At 35.1% G+C, this 22033-nt stretch overlaps 2 protein-coding genes across 9 annotated transcripts; both read right to left on the reverse strand.

The window, feature by feature from the left end:
* Nucleotides 1-230: 230 nt before the first annotated feature.
* On the reverse strand, nt 231-8906 carry LOC111471674 (mediator of RNA polymerase II transcription subunit 11). 7 transcript variants are annotated; one of them, XM_023117402.1, is made up of 4 exons: nt 8740-8897; nt 7429-7722; nt 2490-2676; nt 231-453 (listed from the first exon to the last, which is right to left on the reverse strand). In XM_023117402.1, the coding sequence occupies exons 2-3, from the start codon at nt 7705-7707 to the stop codon at nt 2491-2493; spliced, it is 465 nt and encodes a 154-aa protein (XP_022973170.1). In that variant the 5' UTR covers nt 7708-7722; nt 8740-8897; the 3' UTR covers nt 231-453; nt 2490. The 7 variants fall into 7 exon arrangements, with proteins under 7 accessions (XP_022973170.1, XP_022973168.1, XP_022973169.1 ...); XM_023117400.1 differs by having other exon boundaries at nt 231-462; XM_023117401.1 differs by lacking the exon at nt 231-453 and adding an exon at nt 924-1222.
* A 1050-nt stretch (nt 8907-9956) lies between these two features.
* On the reverse strand, nt 9957-20212 carry LOC111471648 (sodium/hydrogen exchanger 6-like). 2 transcript variants are annotated; one of them, XM_023117363.1, is made up of 22 exons: nt 19884-20212; nt 19665-19716; nt 19501-19560; nt 19391-19415; nt 19190-19275; nt 18967-19078; nt 18436-18498; nt 18329-18348; nt 18154-18251; nt 17270-17298; nt 17140-17171; nt 16976-17023; nt 16824-16884; nt 16607-16704; nt 16425-16500; nt 16310-16329; nt 15851-15948; nt 15641-15750; nt 14887-14976; nt 12856-12950; nt 12686-12771; nt 9957-10323 (listed from the first exon to the last, which is right to left on the reverse strand). In XM_023117363.1, the coding sequence occupies exons 1-22, from the start codon at nt 20080-20082 to the stop codon at nt 10301-10303; spliced, it is 1581 nt and encodes a 526-aa protein (XP_022973131.1). In that variant the 5' UTR covers nt 20083-20212; the 3' UTR covers nt 9957-10300. The 2 variants fall into 2 exon arrangements, with proteins under 2 accessions (XP_022973131.1, XP_022973130.1); XM_023117362.1 differs by having other exon boundaries at nt 9957-10326.
* Between the last annotated feature and the right edge of the window lie 1821 nt (nt 20213-22033).

Here is a 22033-nt window from a genome sequence, read left to right on the forward strand (position 1 = left end):
TCGGGTCCGGACAGAGACCAAAGGTCACAATATGATGTGACTTATCATTTAAAGGAAAATTATGATTGAATCTAATTGTTATGTCAAGTGGTGCAAAACTTCCCTTTCTAAATTAAAAAGAAAAAAGAAAGTGGTTCGCTCAATTATAAAGATAATCTTCATCGAGTATATGAAATGGTTGTTAGTGGTCCTTTAGGGAAGGTGGACATAACTATTATCCCCTCCAATAGAAAGCAAAGTAAAGTAAAGTAAAGTATGTAATTAGGTGAGATGTGAAGTAGAAGAAGCTAAGATGCCAAACTTAATACATAACCCAAATGTAGGTGAGATATTCAATTCCAAATTACACAAAATTGGTCCCATGTAAGTTAAATACACCACTTCTCCACCTCTATTCTCTCTACCAATCATTCTTCCTTCCTTCTTCCTTTCTCTTCGTTCAACCCAGATCTTCTGTTAAATGTACACCAACCAAAGATAAATAATTCTTGTTCACCCAATGGAATGGTGAAGAGTTTTATAGAGATAAGAGTGTAATGACCCTTGAAAACGTAAACAAGTGAAGGGCTGCCAGAAATAAACTGGCCAGGAGTGTAATAGCACCCTAACGTTGGTCGAACATAAATTGGCCAGAAGCAGAAAATCATTTTTGAGTGATGAACATCGATTATACGTGTCAAAATCATCAAATTTGAACATTCCTCACAACAATGTCAAGAAAACAACAATTGTGACTCAATTTTTTGTGCGGGTGCTTCTAAATAGTTACAAACAATCGTTCGATTTATGATGAGAATGAGATACTACAACCATATGTGACAAGTGACTCATACGTGTCAAAATCATCAAATTTGAACATTCCTCACAACAATGTCAAGAAAAACAACGATTGTGACTCAGTTTTTTGTGTGGGTGCGTCTAAATAGTTACAAACGATCGTTTGATTTATGATGAGAATGAGATACTACAACCATATGTGACAAGTGACAAATATTGTTACATCTATTCGTGTAACTTCAAAGGAAAGTATTCACAAACAATAGACAATAATGACATTCATCAAATAACGAGAAAAAAAACATGAACTAGAAATGGATGTTTAGATACTACAAGTTGTAGAATGCTCCTAAGGATGTCGATAATCTTATCCCCATAGGTCGATGAAGCTAGTCATTAAAGTCACGACACGAGAGATCTATATATTATGTGACAAAGATAAGGCCTGCCTACAAAAAAAGAATTCATCCAGACAAAGTGTACGCATATACAGTGTGTTGCTAATATTCTCTCAAAAGGAAGTCCCAAGCCAATGGGTCCAACTTTTCACATCCTAAAACGTAGGCACATGGTATAGAATGTTCTCACACTTTTAGGTAAGAGAAGCAATACTTCAAATAATAATAATAAGACGCATAGAAAGGGAAACCTTGGAAGAATCAACTCCTAGTTTGGCTCAAGAACACATAAAACAGATAAAACAGTCTAACCAAATGAAAAGGAGAAACTGTTTTCTGCCAAACTGGTAGCTTTTCTCTACTATCCCTGTGCAGGCAGTTTCTACTTCAAAACATTAAAATTCAATCATGAATACTTCACTTCGGTTGTGTAACAACTAAACTTACCGCTAGCAGATATTGTCTTCTTTGGACTTTTCCTTTGGGGCTTCCCCCTCAAAGTTTTAAAACGTGTTTGCTAAAGAGAGGTTTCCACACCCATACAAAGAAGGTTTCGTTCTCCTCCCCAATCGATATGGGATTTCACAATCTACCCCCCATTCGGGGGCCAGCGTCTTTGCTGGCACTTGTTCCCTTCTCCAATCGATGTGGGACCCACCAATCCACCCCATTTTAAGGCCCAACGTCCTTGCTGGCACACCGCCTCTTGTCCACCCCCCTTTGGTGCTCAACCTCCTCATTGGCACATCGCTCGATGTCTAGCTCTGACACCATTTATAACAGTCCAAACCCACCACCAACAGATATTGTCCTCTTTGGGCTTTCCCTTTCGGACTTTTAAAACATGTATGCTAGGTAGAGGTTTCCACACCCTTATAAAGAATGCTTCGTACTCCTTCCCAACCGATATGAGATTTCATAGTTCGACAACTTCTTGATGCAAACAAATGAAAGAAAATGAATACAGCCAACAAGACATGACCTATATATCAAATATAGAAAAGACCACAGATTAAAAGGAAAACAATGGATAGTTTAGCTATCCCCCTTAAGATAGAGGATCTGCCTGGATTAGGATTTGTCACGTTCTCAAAATTGATATTAAAAAACTCAAATAATAATAGGATAATATAAGAGATGTACTAAGAATACAGCAGGATTTTGGTATGAGCCGACTAGTCATAAGTGGATGCTATTAGCTCTACCTAGATCATATACATACATGACTCAAGTTTCCCCATCAACCTACGTTTCTACAACATTGTATGGGAAAAATGGAAAATAGTTAGATTGGCAGCTCACTGCGACATTTACCTCAAGCATCTTCCATTTTCACTTGATATTCATCAATGGTTTGCTTCATTCCATCCAACTTCAAAATCATGTATTCCAGTTTCTTGCAGCAAAGTTCATTAATAATCCTTGAACTATAATCACACTTCTCGAATGGACGATATTCACACGCACTTTTGATTTCATCCCGCAACGTTACTTGGATATCCTGATTTCAAGGAGGACAAAATGTTTCACATTATTCCTCAAATATAATTCAAAGATTTAGGTGAAATATAGGATTGCATAAACTTGACACTTTTGATAAAGATGCCCATCTTTGAACAGTCCTAAAAAAGCATACCAGCCACACAACAATTATTCTTTAATTATTCTCTACAATCTGCTAAGAACTCGGTTACGTGAGCCAAATGGTAACAAATTGATACAATCAGCAATAATATCCGTCCTCTACACTCCCGACTCCTAACCAACTCACCTAACAATCTAACGAGAAATTAACTGTCATTACGTAACGAACACCAATATCCCAAATACCCAGTAATACTCGAACACAATCATTCCACATTTTTTCTAGCAGGAACCAGAAACGGGGGAGAGCACTTTTTGTAATAAAACTTTATCTGAACTTCTGATCGGACTAAAATTAATATAATAATACTCTTTAAAAACAACAACTAATCAAAGTTCAACTTTTTGTAAACCAGTTGTTTGAATGTAAGCTTTTCATGATAATTCCAAGTGAAGTTGCCATGAAAGTCTATTACATGCTCGAATTGACAGAATAATGTAACTCTACAAGGAAGCCTTACCAGATAATATACTAATACCAGTTTACAAATTCAAATTTGAAAGATCATTTATTTTTATATAAGAAACAAAGCTTTCATGGAGAAGAATGAAAAAAGTGTACAAGACATACAACAACCAACACTGCCTCAGCTCAAATACAAGGGAAAAAAATCCAATGTAAAAGTATGAAATCAAGCTCGTAATTACAAAAAAAAAAATCTTGATTAATGGAGGAACATAATGAAGAACTAAACCTATCCAACTCCTATGATTCATCCCCAGACCTCTCAGATCCTCTAAAACTCCTTTTCCTCTCCAGCCTGCCCCACAAAATAGCCAAAAAAAAACTTGCGACAAAATTCTTCCTCTATCATACCTTCCCGATCAAAGAGAAACCATGTTGCTAAAGCAAATGCGAAAGCCCTGAAAAATCGACTCCAAATGGGAAAAGCAAAAGGACAATTCCACATAAAATAGTCAAGATCATCCTCCTTCCAACAAACACACTATTGCTGGTTCTACACTAATGATGAACGTCTTTCAAGATAATCTTGCGTGTTCACTCTCCCTTCAGAGCTAGCCAAGAATTTCACCTTTTAAGAATTTCAACCTACTAAAGAGAGGAAAACGCAGAGGTACCCAAGAAGGGAGAGAACAAAGAAAATGAAAAAAACGTTACAAGAGAAACCCTGTAACAACTAAGGAGCCGAATACTTGGAATCCTTTCTCCCATGATGGAAAATGTGATCAGACACAAAAGAAATGTGCTTAGTATTAGGAAAACCAGAAGTACTTTTAACCTAGGGTTCCATGTGACCACGCAAAAACCCAGGTCACCGTGACAACCCCGACCATTGACCAACGTGCGACAACCAACTACCAACTGACAAAGAGATCTACATGAACAAAGTTTCCGACAAGTCTTAGCAGCTTTTCAAGTTGTTTTCCTGACTCCACTCTCTCTATGCCAACACTCCAAGTGGCCTCTGAAGTGAAACAGAGTAGATCATCAACTAGTCTCGACCACAAGATAACCCCGACCGCAGTGGAATAATCAACTTCCAACCAACAGAGTCCCACGTCAACAATTCTTCCATCACAACCCCCAACCTCTCTACGTTTGTGATCTCCACTAGACGCCCAACAATCTACTCAAGCCACGACGAGACTCAACGAACAAAGCTGTTTTTTTGTTGAATATCCGGTAAACTCGTAATGAAACTTTATCTAGAGATGTCCATGAGGAGGGGCGGGAACAAGGAAGACTTCCCATCCCCATGCCCACCCCCTTTTCATTCAACATCCCGGTGAAATTCTCCATTTATTTTTTCAAAGATTATCGAGGCAAGGAATCCCCACATGATTGTGCAGGGATCAAGTTTCCCACAGGAAATTTTATCTCAGATTTTTATTTTTTTTTTAAAAAATGGTTTTTGTGAAGAAATTTTTGAAATGCATAATTCCCGTTTAATGATATAATTTTTATTAAAAATGTAAACAAAAATCTTATATATGTTCTACAAACAACATTTCTAATCAAATTTTAGTATTACAGCATAAACTTCCACACAAAAAGAATTCATCATAGTTTTAACTTAAAGATTACGATCATAGTCTCAAAACCTTAGATATTGTAGTATATAAATAAAAATATTTATAATAAGCACCAAAGTTCATTGTGACCCCAATTTCACTAACTTTGGGCTTATTAGCCAAAATAAAGTATAATAGGCTGAAATAAAATAATGGACAATGTGTAAAGTGATGAAAATGTAATTGTAAGACAAAGAAAATATTTGTTTTTTAAATTTATTTATTATAATTTGTAATGGATATATATATGTATATATATATATATGTACGTATATCAAAGGGGCGAGGCGGGGAGGTCCAGCCCTATTTATCGAACAGGAAGAAATCTCTCCCCTTTTCCCATTTAAACGGGGATTCCCCAACCAATTTGGGACGGGCCTCCACAGGGCCCTAGCTCCACATGATAAATGGACATCTCTAGCTTTATCTAACTACAACCCATAGCATTCAACGGCCTCCCAAGCACGAAGAATGTCGATGGTGCGAAGATTGAGTGACTCTAATAGCTAACAGAAGAATAAAGATTGTGTAAATGGACAACTTGTTTGTAGCATTGAAGAATGTTGATGATGTGAATATTGGGCGAGTCTAATAGCTAGCAGAAGATTAAGGATTGTGTTAAGATTTACCAACTTCATTTTTTGTTGTGGGTATCCAGTAGTTGATTACTGGAATTTGGGCTAAGGTATCAGCACTAGAAGTCCAAAAGAATGTGGTCATTGAAAAACAGATGGCACATACAGCAAGTGTTATGAACCCCTCATCTCAGAGGCCAAGTCCCATGGCACCACCTCCTACACTTCTAAAACCCAAGACCATCATTGGCGGAAAGACCTATTCAATCGAGCTAAATGACAGATATAGTGAAACAAGAATAAAACTATAGGAGATCATATGAGATTCTTTCCATGTTTGACAGCATCTTAGTACACCCTACTATTGGCTCCATTAAACTAAAAGTTCAAGGAAAAATGTTTACCAGAGAAGACCATTTCATGGAAATGATGGTGTTATTTTTATTCTAGTGGGTGAAGACTAAAAAGGATGGACAACTTTCCTCAACCTCATTGAAAATTGCCCCCATCGTACACCAAAAAACCTGATCAATAACCAAAACCTATTCAACCTCAGAATAGAAAGAAAAACCACAACTATTCCTATCAACCCTCACAGCCCTTGCTTACCATTAAAAACCATCACAAAAGCCAGAAAATCCGAAGGAAGCTACAGAAACTTACCTTTCAATCCTCAACAAAAAGGGCAAGATGGTCATCACAGAGGTTTTCCCATCCCAGTCCCTATCCTATGGATACATTGGTGATCATTACCATAAACCCTTCCCACCACAATTGGTTCATGAAAAACATAAGCATATAATCTCTATTCAGTGATTTTTGCCATCCAAATCCTTTTAAGGCAGACAAAACGATCAATGACACAAACTGAAGATAAACCTGAATAGAGGAGAAAAAATTGGACTGTAAAAATTTCTAAACCCATGATGCAAACACAACTCGCAACAAACCCAAGAGATTTTGTTGAATCCAATCACATGGATAGATCGAAAAACACATCTCAAAACAAACCCAATCGAAAGAAGCAGATTCAAACAACCTACATGCCTTTTTGATGAACGGCTACAATGCTTCGACTCTTTTGATGGTAGTGCTCCTCTTGAGATGAACGGTGTTGACAAACGGTCACTCTAATATGATGACTCAAACTCTAAACCTTAGCCCTACTTGGAAGAGAAGAAACCCTAATGGAAAAAAGGAAATAAATTATAAAAACCCTATATCTTAGATGAGAGGGTTACATTTGTATATGCATACAGAAGACCCTGAACTAAAAGAATATATAATTACAATAAATAACAAATATACATAAAAAAAAAAAATAAATAAATAAATAACATATATTATAATAGAAATGAAGACCAGCAACTTCCACTGCCTGTCAGTCAGTAAGGGAACAACGAAAACCAAGGGACACCAAGAAGAAATTATCAAAAGAGGGCAAGCCAGAGGCTATCAAATCGATCCTCTATCTGAAAAGTAATAGAGTTGTGGGAATAGAGCACAAAGGGTTTTATCTCCACCCAAGTATCCTCCAAAATATAATAGTTAGCACCATCGTCCATCAAACAATTAAAATTTGAGAAGAAAAAAGGAAACATGAAGCAATAGCAGTCTACGGAATAGAAACCTTAAGCTAAACTTGAAAATCATTTGATCGAATAACCAAGCATTCAAATAAGATATCAATTGCCAAATTGTACAAAAGGAACCCAACTTTCATGGAGGAAAAAGAAACAAAAGAAGACAGAAGGGTCAAATCAAAATAATAAATAAATAAACAACTGCAACACAAACACTAGACCTACAAAATTGACGCCCCAAAAGGAACCCAACAGGCCCTAACCTAGCTAAAATTGAGGAAGAAAAGGGTTTAAGAATAAACCAGCAAATAATTACAAAAGTTGTTAAACACAGACGCCCAATGTGAGGCGATAAACCTAGCTAAATTTGAAACAACATTTGACGTGAAGAACCACTGTCAAACACAGAAGACTCACCTTGATGAATTGCATGAACTCACTGCAATGATTGTTGACAAATTCCTTTCTTGGACCAGCAGGGTTGGCAAGCTCTTCCATGACTCCCCCCGCAAGCTCCAAAACCCTCACAATTCTCTGCAGGAATGGAACACAAAAATTGGCCGTAAGAAATCTTGTGGTACAATTAAAGACCATGCAAAGAACTAGAAACAAAAAATTTAGGGAATAGAAAGTTAGTCCAACCTTCTCCACATTTTGAAGGCGTTGCAACGAAGTATTCTGGGTCAGTGGATCCATCAAGAGCTATCCTGGCTGTAACAAATCTCACAGCAATTAAGAATTTTAAACTAACTGATCTGTGAACAAAATAAAATTAAGAGAATAAATAAATAAAGCTAAAATAGTGTACGCATAACTGTTAACATCTCTTAAACTTAAATTGTTGAAATAATGAATTACAAGACGAATTTCCATGACTAGCGGCGTTCCCTAATCAAAAGAATTCAAATGAACTTTGGAAGGAACATCAAATTGAGAGTCATAACCGATCACAGGTTTTAGATATCATTGAACATCTGATAAGGATAAAATTCAATCATATAATAGAAAAGAACATCTGATAAGGAAATTAAAGCACGCTTGTTTAAGCTTGAACATTTTCTATATCTTTTTACACCATGAAGTACGAAGTACATAGACGGCTATTAACGGATCTTATTTCAAGTAAATTCGAAGTATCAGTGATTATTGGTTAATGAAGGAGATAATTTAAATTTAAAGAAAAGGTTCATCGTGTTCTCCCCAACTATAATCTACAAATCTACAAATAAAAGTATGGTGGAAGTTGTTGGGTCGATCAAACTAACTCCTACAAGCTTAGGACTAAAAGAGAATTGGATAATACAATAGATTATTTAATAAAGAAGAACGGAGATGCTAAAAGATTCATGGTTACAGGAGCAATTTCCAGAAGAGACCGAACAGATACAAATTTGATTAAAGCCCCAATTGATGAACATATGCAACAAATCAAAAGGCAAAACACGGCTGTTCGAGAAGTCCCAATTTTCTGAAGGATGTGTTTTGTTTCTCGTTTCTATTTGGCTATTGTTTATGAAAATTCAAAAAAAAAAAAAAAAAAAAAAAAAAAAAAAAAAAANAAAAAAAAAAAAAAAAAAAAAAAAAAAAAAAAAAAAAAAAAAAAAAAAAAAAAAAAAAAAAAAAAAAAAAAAAAAATCAAAACAACTCCTCCCTTCTTTCATCATTAGACAAGTCCTAACTTGTGTTTTCTAGTGAGAAGAAACGCATAGATGGAGATCGGGAAAATACCAGTAAAAACAAGGAGTGAGGATGCGGCGGCAACACTGATCGGAAGAGAAGCGGCGACGGCACTGGGATGCTGAAACGGAGGAGACGGCCGGGAAGAAGAAGAAAAAGAAGGTGAGACACGTGAGAGTGAGTGAGAGAGGAAGATGGAAAAGGGTTGGGTTTTGCTCTTTCGTTTATTTATTTATTTATTATTATTATTATTATTTTTATTGAGTTTCTTTAGAGTACACATATGAATTTAAGTTATTTTATTAATTAAAAATGTTGGTTGAAATGTATTTATTTTTTATTGCATTTTTTTTCGTCAAAATATTTAAGTAAAATTGTGTGTATTCTTCGATATTATGGGTGGGCTCTTAATTCATACCTTAAGCTAGAATATTACTTTCCAGAAATGAAACCTTAGAAGTTATCATGTCATGCATCATATTTTCGCAAAAAAAAAAAGTCCAAAATAACCCTCAACTTTTCTTTCCATGAGTGCACAGGTGATGTTATCATAGTCATGTCATCCAACTTAATCTGTTCTTAAAAATAGAATCAAGGTTGTGTGTGATAAAGATATTTGAGTAGTGTGGGTTAAAAAAACGAAGAACAAGGTAAAGGAAAGCCGAAAACAAAGGAAAGGAATTCAATAGGTGTTGTTTTGAAAATTTCGTGATTTTGTTTGGTGATTGTTATGATGATGTGCACACTTGAGGATGAAGGGGTGTGTGTGAAGAGGTTGTCGACCATTGAAGCTCGAGAGTTAAGTTGATCTAAGCGTTTATATAAAGGTATGAAAACCCGACGTATTTTAGATAATAGATTATGAATGAGTTTATACAAGTGGTAGGAAATGAGCATGTAGATTACATGATTAAGAGCTTAAAATAGTAATAATATATGCATAGATGATATAAATATCTATTTATATATTGTTATGGCTCATGTAAGATGTCAAGCATACTATAAATGAGGAATTGAATGTTCTATGAGTTGAACATTATAAATATATGAATACATGCCTAGGATGTGAGTATTATAGCCTATTAATTCTCCCAGAGATCCGACACGCTGTGTGCTAAGTTAGAAACATTGAGTATTCCTAACTATTGATATATATGATGTTACCGGCCGCCAGAAAATTTAGTAGACAAGCCGTATTTGACGAGAGCAAGTTTTACATGAGTTCAAAAATTTTAAATAAGCCTATAGAGTGTGAGTAATCTAAATTAGAGATAAATGGTAATGTTTAACCTATAATTTCCACATCATTGGTACTGTCCATGACAAAACCTTTGTAAAGAATTCGTTTCCATCATCTTACTCATTTGATTAAACCCCAACTTTTCTACTCCCATTTATTCATTCCAATTCCACAGCAGAAGGCATGTAATGAATTCATTACTATTGTAATCATTCAGTCAAAGTTGAAACTTCCATTCTGCACGCTCCATCGGTTTGTATCCACCTAATTCCAGAGCGGATGCCTACAGTATTCACAAAGTTCTCCAGCTTGTACGATCTTTCTCAATACTACCTTTCTATAATAAGTGTTAGTCATGCCCGAAACAAACTTTCAAGAACCACGGATTAGTGCCCCTATTGATTGAAATAAGAAATCATCAGAATCAAGTCAATTCAGTTCGATACAAAGCTAAATAATGATGAAGTTCACAACAACATGCCAACCTAACTTTAAGCACTAGAACGTTTTCGGTTTTTGGGTGAAGTACAGTTCCATATTTTAAAAATGTAAACATCATACAGAATAGATTGTCAACTAGTGGTGTAACATCTAATTTGCCGTACATGTAAGTGATTCTACAGCCAATTATAAAGTTCCAGACATATTGTAACAATATGCCTTCAAAAGGAAAATTGCCATTCAACAATCGAACAAGCCATGAACTAATACACTTTCCAGATCGACAAAACTAAATAGAGCCAAAAGAAATCCTCCAAGGAGAGTTCCAAAATCTTTCTCAAGCCTACAAATGTCTAAGTCTTTGTATTAGTGACAGGAGGCTTAGAAATCTAGAAGTCTCGCCATCTATTCTTCATGTAATTTTATTGTTTTCAAGAGAGCTTTGATTTTACCATTCTTCGTTTTCCATTTTTTTCCTCCGGTATAATAAGATTGAATTAAATGCTAGTCACATAGATTAGTAGTTTGTATTGGCAGAGTATTTGATCTTCAATTAAAACTAGTTGTGCCTAGCTTGGGGTGATTTCTAAATCTAATTTCCTAGTCTTCAAAGGCAAAAAATATCTAGATAGAAGATTGTGTTTTTGTGTGCTCGTCTCTATATAGCTAATACGTATCAGAGTGACAGACCCTTAATGCATGGAAATACAGGAGGACCAATAAAGAAGAAAAGAGTCGGAAACGAGCATGCATGAGTGAGGAGCCAATGAGAGAGAGTTATTAAGTCAACTAGAAGGGGCAGAGTTTGGATATCAAGTGAAGAAATCATCAGGTTACAGGGGGGTTTGGAGGGATTGGAATCTCTAAATCTCCCTTGTTTTTCTTCGAATTCAATATAAATTGAGGTACCTTGGTGCATATAAATCAATATGAACTTCATTCTTCCAGAGGAAAGGCTAGAATTTGATAAAAGAGAGCATCGCCAGAGCTCTACTCTTCGATCTCTTTGAATTTAGAAAAACAATATGCTGTCAAAGAAAAATTGAGAGAATTTAACGGTTGTTTAGAGAACATTTATAGGGAATTTGTACAGCCCCCTCCCCTCCCCTCCCCTCCCCTCGGGCAAAAATACACTACTTTTTCACTGTTTGGATTGTGGCCACTTGTTAAACTCCTTTTTTGAGTGGTTGAGAGGAGATGCCTTGTCTCCTTGGCTTCTTTTGTACTCTTTAAAATTTCGGTAATAAAATCTTTGCCTCTTATTATATATATATAATAAGAGAAAAAAATGACCAAGAAAGTTAACTGATAAGAAGTAATTTCATTGACAAACGAAATTACAAAATGGGATGGGGTGGGGTGGGGGGAGTCTCAAACCAAGGATTTACAAAAAACTTCTCCAACTGGACAAAATGGCTTCCATATTTACACCAAGATATAGCAAGAAAGTTATAAAAAAAATCTTTCAAAGGGCTGCTCCTATTCAGTAAACATTTTCTGATTTTCCATACTGTGTGGCCCAAAAAAGCTCTAACAAGATTCATCCATAGAAATTTCTTCACATTTTTGAAAGGGTGGCCCGTGAGTCTAAGTAATAGGAGACAGCTATAATAATAACCAGTACCACAGTCTAATCAAAAACTAAAAGGGCAAGTATGGAGTATGTGACCTCGTGACTCCAAACCTTGTTTGCATAGGACACACCATCGAGGGAAACTCAATGAGTAGGAGATCCCAATATTTCATCCTTAAAATTCCATTCTTTAGATAGTTCACTTCATAAAGGAAAATGATAATATTTTTCCAGAAGCCTTAACGTTCTCACCCTTTCAAGAATGCAAAAGCCCTAGTAAGAAAATACCTCAACATGCCTTTTTTTTTAGAATATGTGGAAAGAAATGAATCGGAGTATATTTACAGAAAAGGCACAGACCTACACAAAACTTTTCGACAATGTTGTTTACCAAGCTATATCTTGATATAAACTATCTAATGTTTTTACTTCCTATAGCTATACCTCCCTCATTGCAAATTGGGAAGGTCTTTTGAAAACACCATGAATTATACATATATCAAAAGTTGTCATTCTTACTTTTGTAAATTTCATTGATGATTTAAATTTCAATCATCAATGAAATCTTCTCCCATAAAAAAAATATTTTTAGAGGAAATTATCAAACATATATTAGAAGTTTTCAAATAATACGAAATAATAATAACCCATAAAACCTTCATTGATGCATCAAGAAACAAATATACACAAAGTAGCAAATGTTTGGACCATGAACTGAGTAAGTTAAATTAAGTCATTCTTACTGTTATCATTTTCTTCATCATCACCACTGCGACTCTTAAAGAATGGGGTCAGGTAGTTCCTATTCAAAGCTGTAAATGATGCAGTGCTGAGGAAAAAAAAGTGAGGCATTTTATTGATGATTCAATAATCAGAAAAGGTCTGAAAATGAAAGAAGGATATTAGATGTCACCTCTCATGGAACTCCCTAAGTTTCATTTTGATTCTACTCCTTGATGATCCTTCATCACTATCAGGAGCAATGTAGCCATTGCTCACATCAGAGTTCTGAGAGAAAGACGGACAAGAGATTAAAAGGTCTTGAGTTTCATTAACTATTACTGTAGCACAACAGACCTAGCACATGAATCACAGAGACCAATTTTCCAGGTATCATGGTTATTGTGAAAAGAAGTACACAGAAATTTATACATCATCCAGCTTAAACACTACATATCAAAGAATTTAACAATGAGAGGCAGAAGAACCGCTTGATCGAACTTTTTTGTTGTTAAATGAGCATGAAACGATAGAACCCACAGACATTTGATAGGACTGGATCACATGATCACACAAAGGAAGGTTGAGGAAAGATTATTTGACTTAGTCTAAGTAACATTCTCAAACAAGCTCTTTTTACGGGAATTTTATCTTTTCATTAATATTGTATCACTTCCCCTCATTTGTGAAGTTTGAAAATTCATAGAAGGTCCAACAAGTGAAAAGTGATATTATTTGGGGAAGAAACACCATTATAGGAACTCTAACATAGGGCCTCTCTAAAATCATGTTAAATTACAACTAAACCGAAAAGCTTAAGCTAATGATACATTTAATTTTTTTAGCAATGCTTTAACAATTTATTGTGCCAAAAACCCTGAACATTCTCTGCATTCTCTTTATTTTCTCTCAATCTTCCCCTCCCCTAATTAACAGCAGGATTTAGTTGAACAACCATGGAATCCCAACTCGTAAATACCAACATAACTTTCCTCTAAAGGGCCTTTTCCCTCCTGAGGAAATCTCCAAGTCCGTTTCAAAAGCTCCTTTTCTGGAGCAACCCCGCAATAAGACCCTCGTGGGAAGTGGGTAGAGAGACCCAACACCATCTAACAACTTACTGCCAGGTCTATATACCCCTTCCAAATGAAATCACTCATCTTCTCCATAGAACTTATGGCTTTCATAAGAGCTCCAAGAAATGAGAAGAAGTATATATGCAGGCTATTCAAGCCAGAATGGTCTAAAGTCACTCCTCCCTTTCGGGAGTACAAGACACCTCCACTTATCAACCTTTGCTCTAAACTTATCCACAATCGGTTCCCAAAAAAAGCAAGCATGATGACCTACTCAAAACTTAACTCTTCACATCTCAGCTCTCTCTTTTAAACTATTCCTTGTCCTCTTTCCACGGTCACACTAAATTAACTATATTAAAACTCATGAATTATAAGGTTGCAAGTACATGGTTACAAGTACATAGACTTCTCTTTTATACTTGCTCCCTCCTTATTTAAACTCTTCCTAACCCTACTCCAACAGCACTATTCCGATTCTCCTTACCCCACTTTGAATTAGTAAATTACATGGGCAATTCACTCATGAACTTATATAAAAGAAAAATCTTTAGGCTAGATCCCTCGTACACTATCTTTTATCATTTTTCTTTCGAAAGAAATGCAAAGGAATATACTCCATACAAGGATACAAAACAGCCCAAGGGTCAGGTGTAGGGAGCACCCCCTAAAACTAAAGAAAGAGTCTTCCAGTCATTACTAATCATAAGTAGACAGTAGTTACAGTAATTTTGTGAAGAGAAATTCACCAAGAAGCCATATTTTGTACAAAATTACAAAAGAAATCAAGACGCTATTTTCCCTCATTCAGCATAAAAATAGATTGGGCCAAAAGATCGGAACCATGTCACATGGAATATGAAATTACACTGAGAAGGATAGGGGAGCATTCTTATTGGATGTAAAATATTTTCCTCTATTCCACTCCATGTTCATTTTACTCATGTATATGATTGGCACAGCAGTATTCATGGTTAACTTGTCTAAAATAACTATCTTAGAGTGTTCATATCTTGTACATTTGGGCATGTAACTTGGAACATTCATAAAGCTCTTGCATGCAACTAAAATAACTCTGTATACCAGAGCATTGATAAAGAAAGAAAGCAAGGAAAGAGTAAAAAAGAAACAAAATTCATAAAACGTACTTCAGTCAAAGAGTATTCATGGTCATCATTGTCGCCTACAACTTGTAAAGCTTCTAGCATCGTACCAGTTGAACCTCCAATAAGTAACACCTGAAAATTTTCAAAGTGATAAGAAAAAGAGAAGAATATGAAATATCGTGCAATGACCCTACTCTTTTAAGTTTAATTATGGTTGCTAGTAGAAAAAGAGAAGAATAAGAAATATTTCTTATCCTAAATGTAGTAGCAACCATATTTAAAATATCGTGCAAAATCATATTCCCTATCCTAACAAGAAGGTCCTCAATTATATTTATACAATCGCAAGAGCTAGATGCCTCAAAGAAACAATTCCAAACCACTCCTGCAAAATCATATCTCCAAAGAATATGGTCAAGTCCCTAGTCGCCCATCTATTAAGAATGCAACAAAGTAGCCCTCTACCAAGCTGGACATCCTCCTGAAACTCGATCTGGGGTGTCAACTCTTTTGCACATGACCTATACCATAAGAAGTACTCTACAATGATTGAATTTGTTTAATCCGCTATTTACTCCAGTCCAGCACTATGCAGCAAAATTGGCATCTCTTTAAGTCATCCTTACAACACGAATCATGAGGAACACAGTAGCACAATAGCTTATCGGATTTCTAAATTCAATTTTTTATAGTATAACCACTGCGTAAAGAAAATTTATCATCTTGGTAAAAACTAATCCAAAAAATTATTCACCAGATTTTGATATAATCAAAAAAAAAAACATGAACTTCCTACCGTCAATACAACTATTGCAGTAGTTGCCGTGAAAATTGTCTGCCCGTGTCCATCTGGAAGATCATGGATTGATTGAAGTGCAAGAGCAAACGCCATAGCCCCACGAAGTCCTATTCAAAATTTATAACACTTAGAACTATATTCAAATAATGGACCCCTCTCCCCAAACAATATTAAATGAATAAATGAATAGGAAATTATGCTCCTTACCACTATACCAAAGTGCCTTCTGATGATTTGAAGGTATTTTTCGATGTGCAGGTCGAACTAAGTTGACTAAATATGCACAAGAAAAGACATTTGCAGCCCTAGGAAATATCACACAAAATACTACAGTCAAACACACAGATAGAAACATCTGAAAGTGAGAAAGAAAACATGTCCAAAGTAATGTTTTTATTTTTGGACAAGAAACAGCATATTGATAGAGTAAGGGGCATCCAAGTAAATGGAGGATAAGCTATCCTCTCAACTCAACTGAGAACTAAATGAACTATAAAAAGGCTATTCAATTTGTTTTAATTAGAATGTAATGTAAAGAATCATGTACATAACTACATTCAAAAGTTTTAAGAAACAAAAGAAATAGAATCTCCAAAGATGCAACCTTCCGTGAAAGCTTAATGATCTAGGGTTGGCAAATAAGAGAGAAGAAATCAGCAGCAATACCTTGCGACACCAATAAATAGCTGAGGTGAACATTGAGTGAATTAAGGAACCACAAGAAATTAATATCAATAAAGAAAAACAGTAAAAGTAGACTGTTAAACAAAGGTGTGGATACAATTGAGAAAAAAATGAATCCAACATGTGACCAGCTATGTTGCTCCATTGCAATATCTAAGCCCATATATATAAATCTGGACGACAAAAGACAAAAAAGAAAAGTGATAAAAAAAAGTTGTGAGCATCAAGTAGGTAAAGGATCCTTCATTGAGGCTACAACATTGGTCATGGCTCCCTTACATAAATGTCTCTGCCAGAGATGATATTAAGTGAAAGAATTCCGCAACAAATTGTTGTGAAGGCTCTGATAAGTTTGAATATGTATAATGCTTCATCACCTAAAGAAACATCAAATATTACATGCGTGACAACAATTAGTATGAACGTATTGAACTACAAGACAAACCAAAAGGGGGAAAAAAAAGGTAGAGAAAGGACATCTGTCATCTCTACTCACCATTCCTGTGAACAATATTGATACAATACCAGACAAACCAAAACCTTCTGCAAGCATGTACCTGTGGTAAAAGATCTCACGCTAAACTCTATCAACGTAAAAGGTAGCTATAATAAAATGACAAAACTTAAGGGGAAAAGAAGATTGCTTACGAGAAATACGGGAAAAGAACAAAAAGACAGCACTCCAAATTTTGAAGACTGGACAGAGGAACGAGCAAGTTCAGATACAGAAAAGTCATAGAACCTTATGGTAAGTTTTTGTTCGAAGAAGAGTGCATTATGATTTGGAAGTTCTTAAAGTGTTCAGAACTTACTTGTCAATGTCCAATCCAGCATACTTAAAAAGGTTCTGAGAATTAAGGCTCAACATGACATCAGAAAAGTAGAATGAAAATAAATATATAGCTAAAGACAACAAAGATAAGATTGAGCATAAAAGGATATCAATGCAGAGGTAAATCCAACTCCAAGACCTGCAGTTCCACAGATGATAAGTATCGTTAAGAACTTCCATTTATTTTATTCAGTAATCAAGATAACTGTATTAATGGTTAGGAAGTTATAAAAGAAGGTCAGGCAGTAAACAGCACAAGACTTTTGTGATGTACATTTCTTCTAAAAATGATTATGTTTTGATAGTTATATTGGTATATCAGAAGTCTTCAATGACCTACAACAAGATAGCTGATATTTCTAGAGGATTTAGTAGTTGAGACTAGTTAGGAGCCGGTTTAGAGCTAGAAGGCATCTTGTTTTGCCAGAATTCTAGTCTTGGAAGGTTTCCAAATCATCGACTTATTTTTTAATTTTTTTTTTTTATAAACAAGCCATTTTTATACTAAAAGAAAATGATGAGAAGGTTTCATAAATTATTGATGCATTTAAACCAGAGTTTTGGAAGATTATTTTATCCATGCTTTTTCCTTCTTCCAAGATTACTGAAGAAATTTTATCTCCCAAATCAAAGACGTTGTCCTTACAAAGGCTTAGTACCCTATAGGAATTGCTATTTAACGAACTCATAACAAAGTAACTCATGTTACCTTTAACTAACAATAACTACTCAACTAATTAATAAACCAACAAGCTAATAAGAATAAGTATCAACTGAACAACAACCCACATTGAAGTAATTAGCAACAAGCTACTACTAGCAGTTACATACCACTTTCACAATATCAACTGGAGTTATTTTAAGTATCCACATAGATGCCTAACGAATTAAATGTATTGCTTCTCATGAGTTCTCTAGAATTGTTGAATACAACGGATGTGAAAGAAAAGGAGAAAAAGAAGATCGTCTAGAGACAAGATAAGAGAAAGATAACCTGCTGACAGTGAGCCAACAAAAGTCTCAAGAAATCTAACAATCACAAAGAAAAAGTTCTTTCCAGAATAAGCATGACTTCTAACCAAGGACATTGTTCTGCAAAAGTGATTCTAATTAGAATAAATTCAATAATGATGGAAATGCAAGAAAAAAAAACCAACGACTTCACATACCTGTACAAGGAAATTGCCATCTGCCATTATCCAACACGAGAACCAGAAATATTAAATATAGGCATCTTCAACAAAGATCAAGAATTACTTCAATAAATAAAACTTACGGCATCATTCAGTACAGATTCTCCAAACACCAAAGCATAAAGGTTCACGTCTGTGCCAAGTTCCTAGAATGATGACATGACAATGATGAACTACTTAGTGATTAAAACAATGTATCATATACAAAATTTGACAGTCAACATATGTTGTCAATGAAACTACAGGCAGATACATGATGAAATTCAATTCATAGCATACAATAATAATTTATTAATTCAAATTCTAAACAGTTGCAAGTACATTTTTTTGCACATAATATGCAAATTCAGAAAATCAATGTATACAAATTCTTGGAAGGACCCTCAGAATCTAGCTGGACTTCTTTTTCAAGAAAGATAAGACGCAGACTGCTGAGTTAGAAGAAGAATGGTAAAAAAAGTAGGGAGAGTTAAGATATCAGCCCACTCAAGGTCTAACAAGTTTTCCAGAAGATACGATTGCTTTTAATGGAATTGTTTCATGATTACAGTTTGATGTTCTCCACAATCCTACAATTCCATGATATATTTTTAAAAACTGGATCATATGAACACCTGAAAAATGGACAGGACAGTGACAGGATCTGTTGCCGAAATAAGAGCACCAAACATAAGACATTCAACAAAAGGAAGCCGGTACATGAGAAACATTAATCCACCGAGGTAACTGCAACAGAATGAGTAACCTAACCGCATTAATGTGGCATAAATTAAAAATAAAAACAAGGTGTACATGAAACGAGGGTTTCGCAATTGAAAGGGAAGAAGAAAAGTTTACACAAGACCACCGGTAACAACCGAGGCTATAAAGGTTCCCAAGATAGCAAACGTCACAATCGCCCCAAAGTTTGAGAAGAAAGGCTTCTACAAAACCAGCAACGTTGTGTAAATAGCATCATAACACGACGGCTATACTATTATCAACCAACTATTCTTAAATAAGGAAATATTGAAGCATTGGTTGGAGGGTCGCACTTACAGGTGAGAGACTAAATCCTGACTGAGTACAAGAGTGTTAAGGAAACAAAATGGGGAACAAAAAAAAGAAAAACCCCTAATTGGTATGTAAATTACGACACTGAAGGATATAAGATGATCGGAGGCAAAAGGAAAAGGAAGAAAAATTCTTCGTGAAAGTTGAACCACGCCCTGCAGAAGTAGAATATGAGGAAACTTGGCTAACTCATTCCGTTTCGCAAAACGGCCACACGAGACCTCGCCACTGGGAGATGGAAAGAAGGAAGATATTGAACCTGATGTTAGTTTCAGTATTGGAAATGTTGGCAAGCCCGCCGACGATTAAACCTGACATACAAGTGATTAAAGGAAAGGGAGAAAAACAGAGAGGCGATAATGAAAAGAAAAACCTAATGCAACGGTAAAGTTGTCAACTGAGTCCCAAATTAAGAAGCGTAAACAGATTCGAAGCTAGAATGAAAAGCGTATCAACAAGAGAAATGAATTAAAGATACCGATGAGAAGAGAAGCACTGGCTTCGGGAAGAAAATAGACTCTATGCCGGCGAAGAACATGGCCGAGAACGAAAGAGAGAACGAGCATCATGATCTGAAGGAGGATTCCAACTCCGGCGGCTTGCTGGTCCTTGACTGGACTACCTTTTGGCTCCGCCGGAGAGATGAGCATAATTTGTGCTTCTTCCTCCATACCCATGGATCTTCCGATGCTGCACCGATCGTCTGCAGAAGTTTCTGGGCGTTCAGGAAATTGGGTTGTCTCTGTGGAAGATGACGCCAAGTCGCCAACAACGGGAGTTAAAAAGTCGCTCCCCCAAAATCTCTACACTTCCTTTTATTTTATCTCATTCAATTAATTCCTTTTTTTTATTCCTTTTTTTCCTTTTATTTAATCTTTTTCTTATTATTATAATTCTCAAAATTGGGATGGTTAATTATTTTGGTTCCAAAGTTTATATATTTTTAACTCTGCTACTGATACTAGGGGTACGTGGTCGAGTTGGATTGGGTTAGGGTTGGTTGGATTAGTAACCCAACCCAACCCTCTATTTTCGGGTTGGTCCAAAAAAAAATTTAAAAATTTAATTTGTATGACCTAAAATAATAAAACAATTACTACCTATAGGTTGTAGATCAAAAATATCAAACTCTCTATTGCATTCATATTATCACATATAAATATGTAAATAATATGTAATGAATTAATTCCAAAGTTACTACATCTAATTAAATTATGTACATTTACTATATATAATCATTTGACAAAATGCCTAAAAATTTAAAACTATCTAACCATTCTTAATTCCTACAAAAAAAAAATATATATATATATATAGCATCTTGAAAGTCAGTACTAAGATTGTTTGGATAAAGCATAAAATTGGTGGAGCTGGAAGGTCTTAAAACATAAGAAAAATAAAGTATAAATTGTGATATAAAATATATCTTAACAAATAGACCATATATAGATTTGGAGTTATCTGTCTCAATCTTAGAACAAATCTTCAAGTTGTTGAGGAATATCTAACCATGCTCATTTTCTACCATCCAATTTTGTGTACATATCAGAGCTTCTTTAGGTGTCTAAGAACTCCTAAAAAAATCAAGAATCCTCCCACCCCTACTAAATGTTAATTAAGAAGATACAGTCACACTAGAAAGGCCAAAACATCTTGGTCAATTTTCGATAAAACTCTATATTTGAACTCATTTGTTTTTCACCATGCCAAAACATTAAAATTATCGATCCACATCATTCTTTAACTCGAGTGAATTGTGTTCTTCTCTTCTTCTTCGTATCTTGATAATACTAATATTGAACCACTCGAATTCTTTTTATCAATTGTGTCCATTTCCATACTCATGAACTTAAAAGTGAGTCTTGATTCAGATTGATGATGATCTTGAGCATTATCATAAAACTGGTAGTAATCATACAAACGAATTAAATAATTCTTTATGTCATCCACCATCACTTTAGCCGTAGCATCTTCATAAATATTCGAAAAACAAAATAATATGTAATCCAATTTGTAACGAGTATCAAGTACCACTGCTATGAATATCAACTTATTAATTATTTCCATTGAGCCCCAATATTTGTCATACTTAACTTTCATATTTGAACTCATGTTACTTAAAACATAGTTCACATTTTTACTCCACTGAATTAAAAGTTCTCGAATACCCTAAAGTTCATGAAAATAAGAATTAGAAGTCACATATAAAGAACTACTTTATACTTCTCGAATACCCTAAAGTTCATGAAAATAAGAATTAGAAGTCACATATTTCCTTTAATACTTTAAAAGCTTTTTCAAATTTCAAGGCATGATCAAGCATCAAATCAAATAAGTGGAATTTCATCGAGTTGCCACATCCAAACAAACAAGTGCTTTACATTTAATTTTTTTCTTGTTCAACGCGATCTTTAAATTTTGTCAATCTTTTGGGGATGATCTAACATACCTCACGTCATTGCGATCACTAGAAATGGAGTCATGCATTTCTTTAAGCCCTTCATTCACAATCAAATTAATTATGTGAGCACAATAGCTCAGGTGTAATATTTCTTCATCTAAGCTTTCTCATAATATATGAAATAGTTATATCATTGTAACTTGCATTATCAATTGCGATAGAGAAAA

This window comes from Cucurbita maxima, unplaced genomic scaffold (genome assembly GCF_002738345.1).
Source record: "Cucurbita maxima cultivar Rimu unplaced genomic scaffold, Cmax_1.0 Cma_Scf00054, whole genome shotgun sequence".
Lineage (NCBI taxonomy): Eukaryota > Viridiplantae > Streptophyta > Magnoliopsida > Cucurbitales > Cucurbitaceae > Cucurbita > Cucurbita maxima.

Bases quoted from the DNA above. Each gene is read 5' to 3' on its own strand.
- LOC111471674 (XM_023117402.1), bottom strand. From the start codon at position 7,707: ATGGATCCACTGACCCAGAATACTTCGTTGCAACGCCTTCAAAATGTG. The intron at 2,677-7,428 runs GTGAGTCTTCTG...CCTTGAAATCAG, and splicing joins AGTTCATGCAATTCATCAAG to GATATCCAAGTAACGTTGCG.
- LOC111471648 (XM_023117362.1), bottom strand. From the start codon at position 20,082: ATGGGTATGGAGGAAGAAGCACAAATTATGCTCATCTCTCCGGCGGAG. The intron at 19,416-19,500 runs ATATCCTTCAGT...ACACTCTTGTAC, and splicing joins CTTTTGCCTCCGATCATCTT to TCAGTCAGGATTTAGTCTCT. The intron at 17,172-17,269 runs ATATCCTTTTAT...AATTCTCAGAAC, and splicing joins TTGGATTTACCTCTGCATTG to CTTTTTAAGTATGCTGGATT.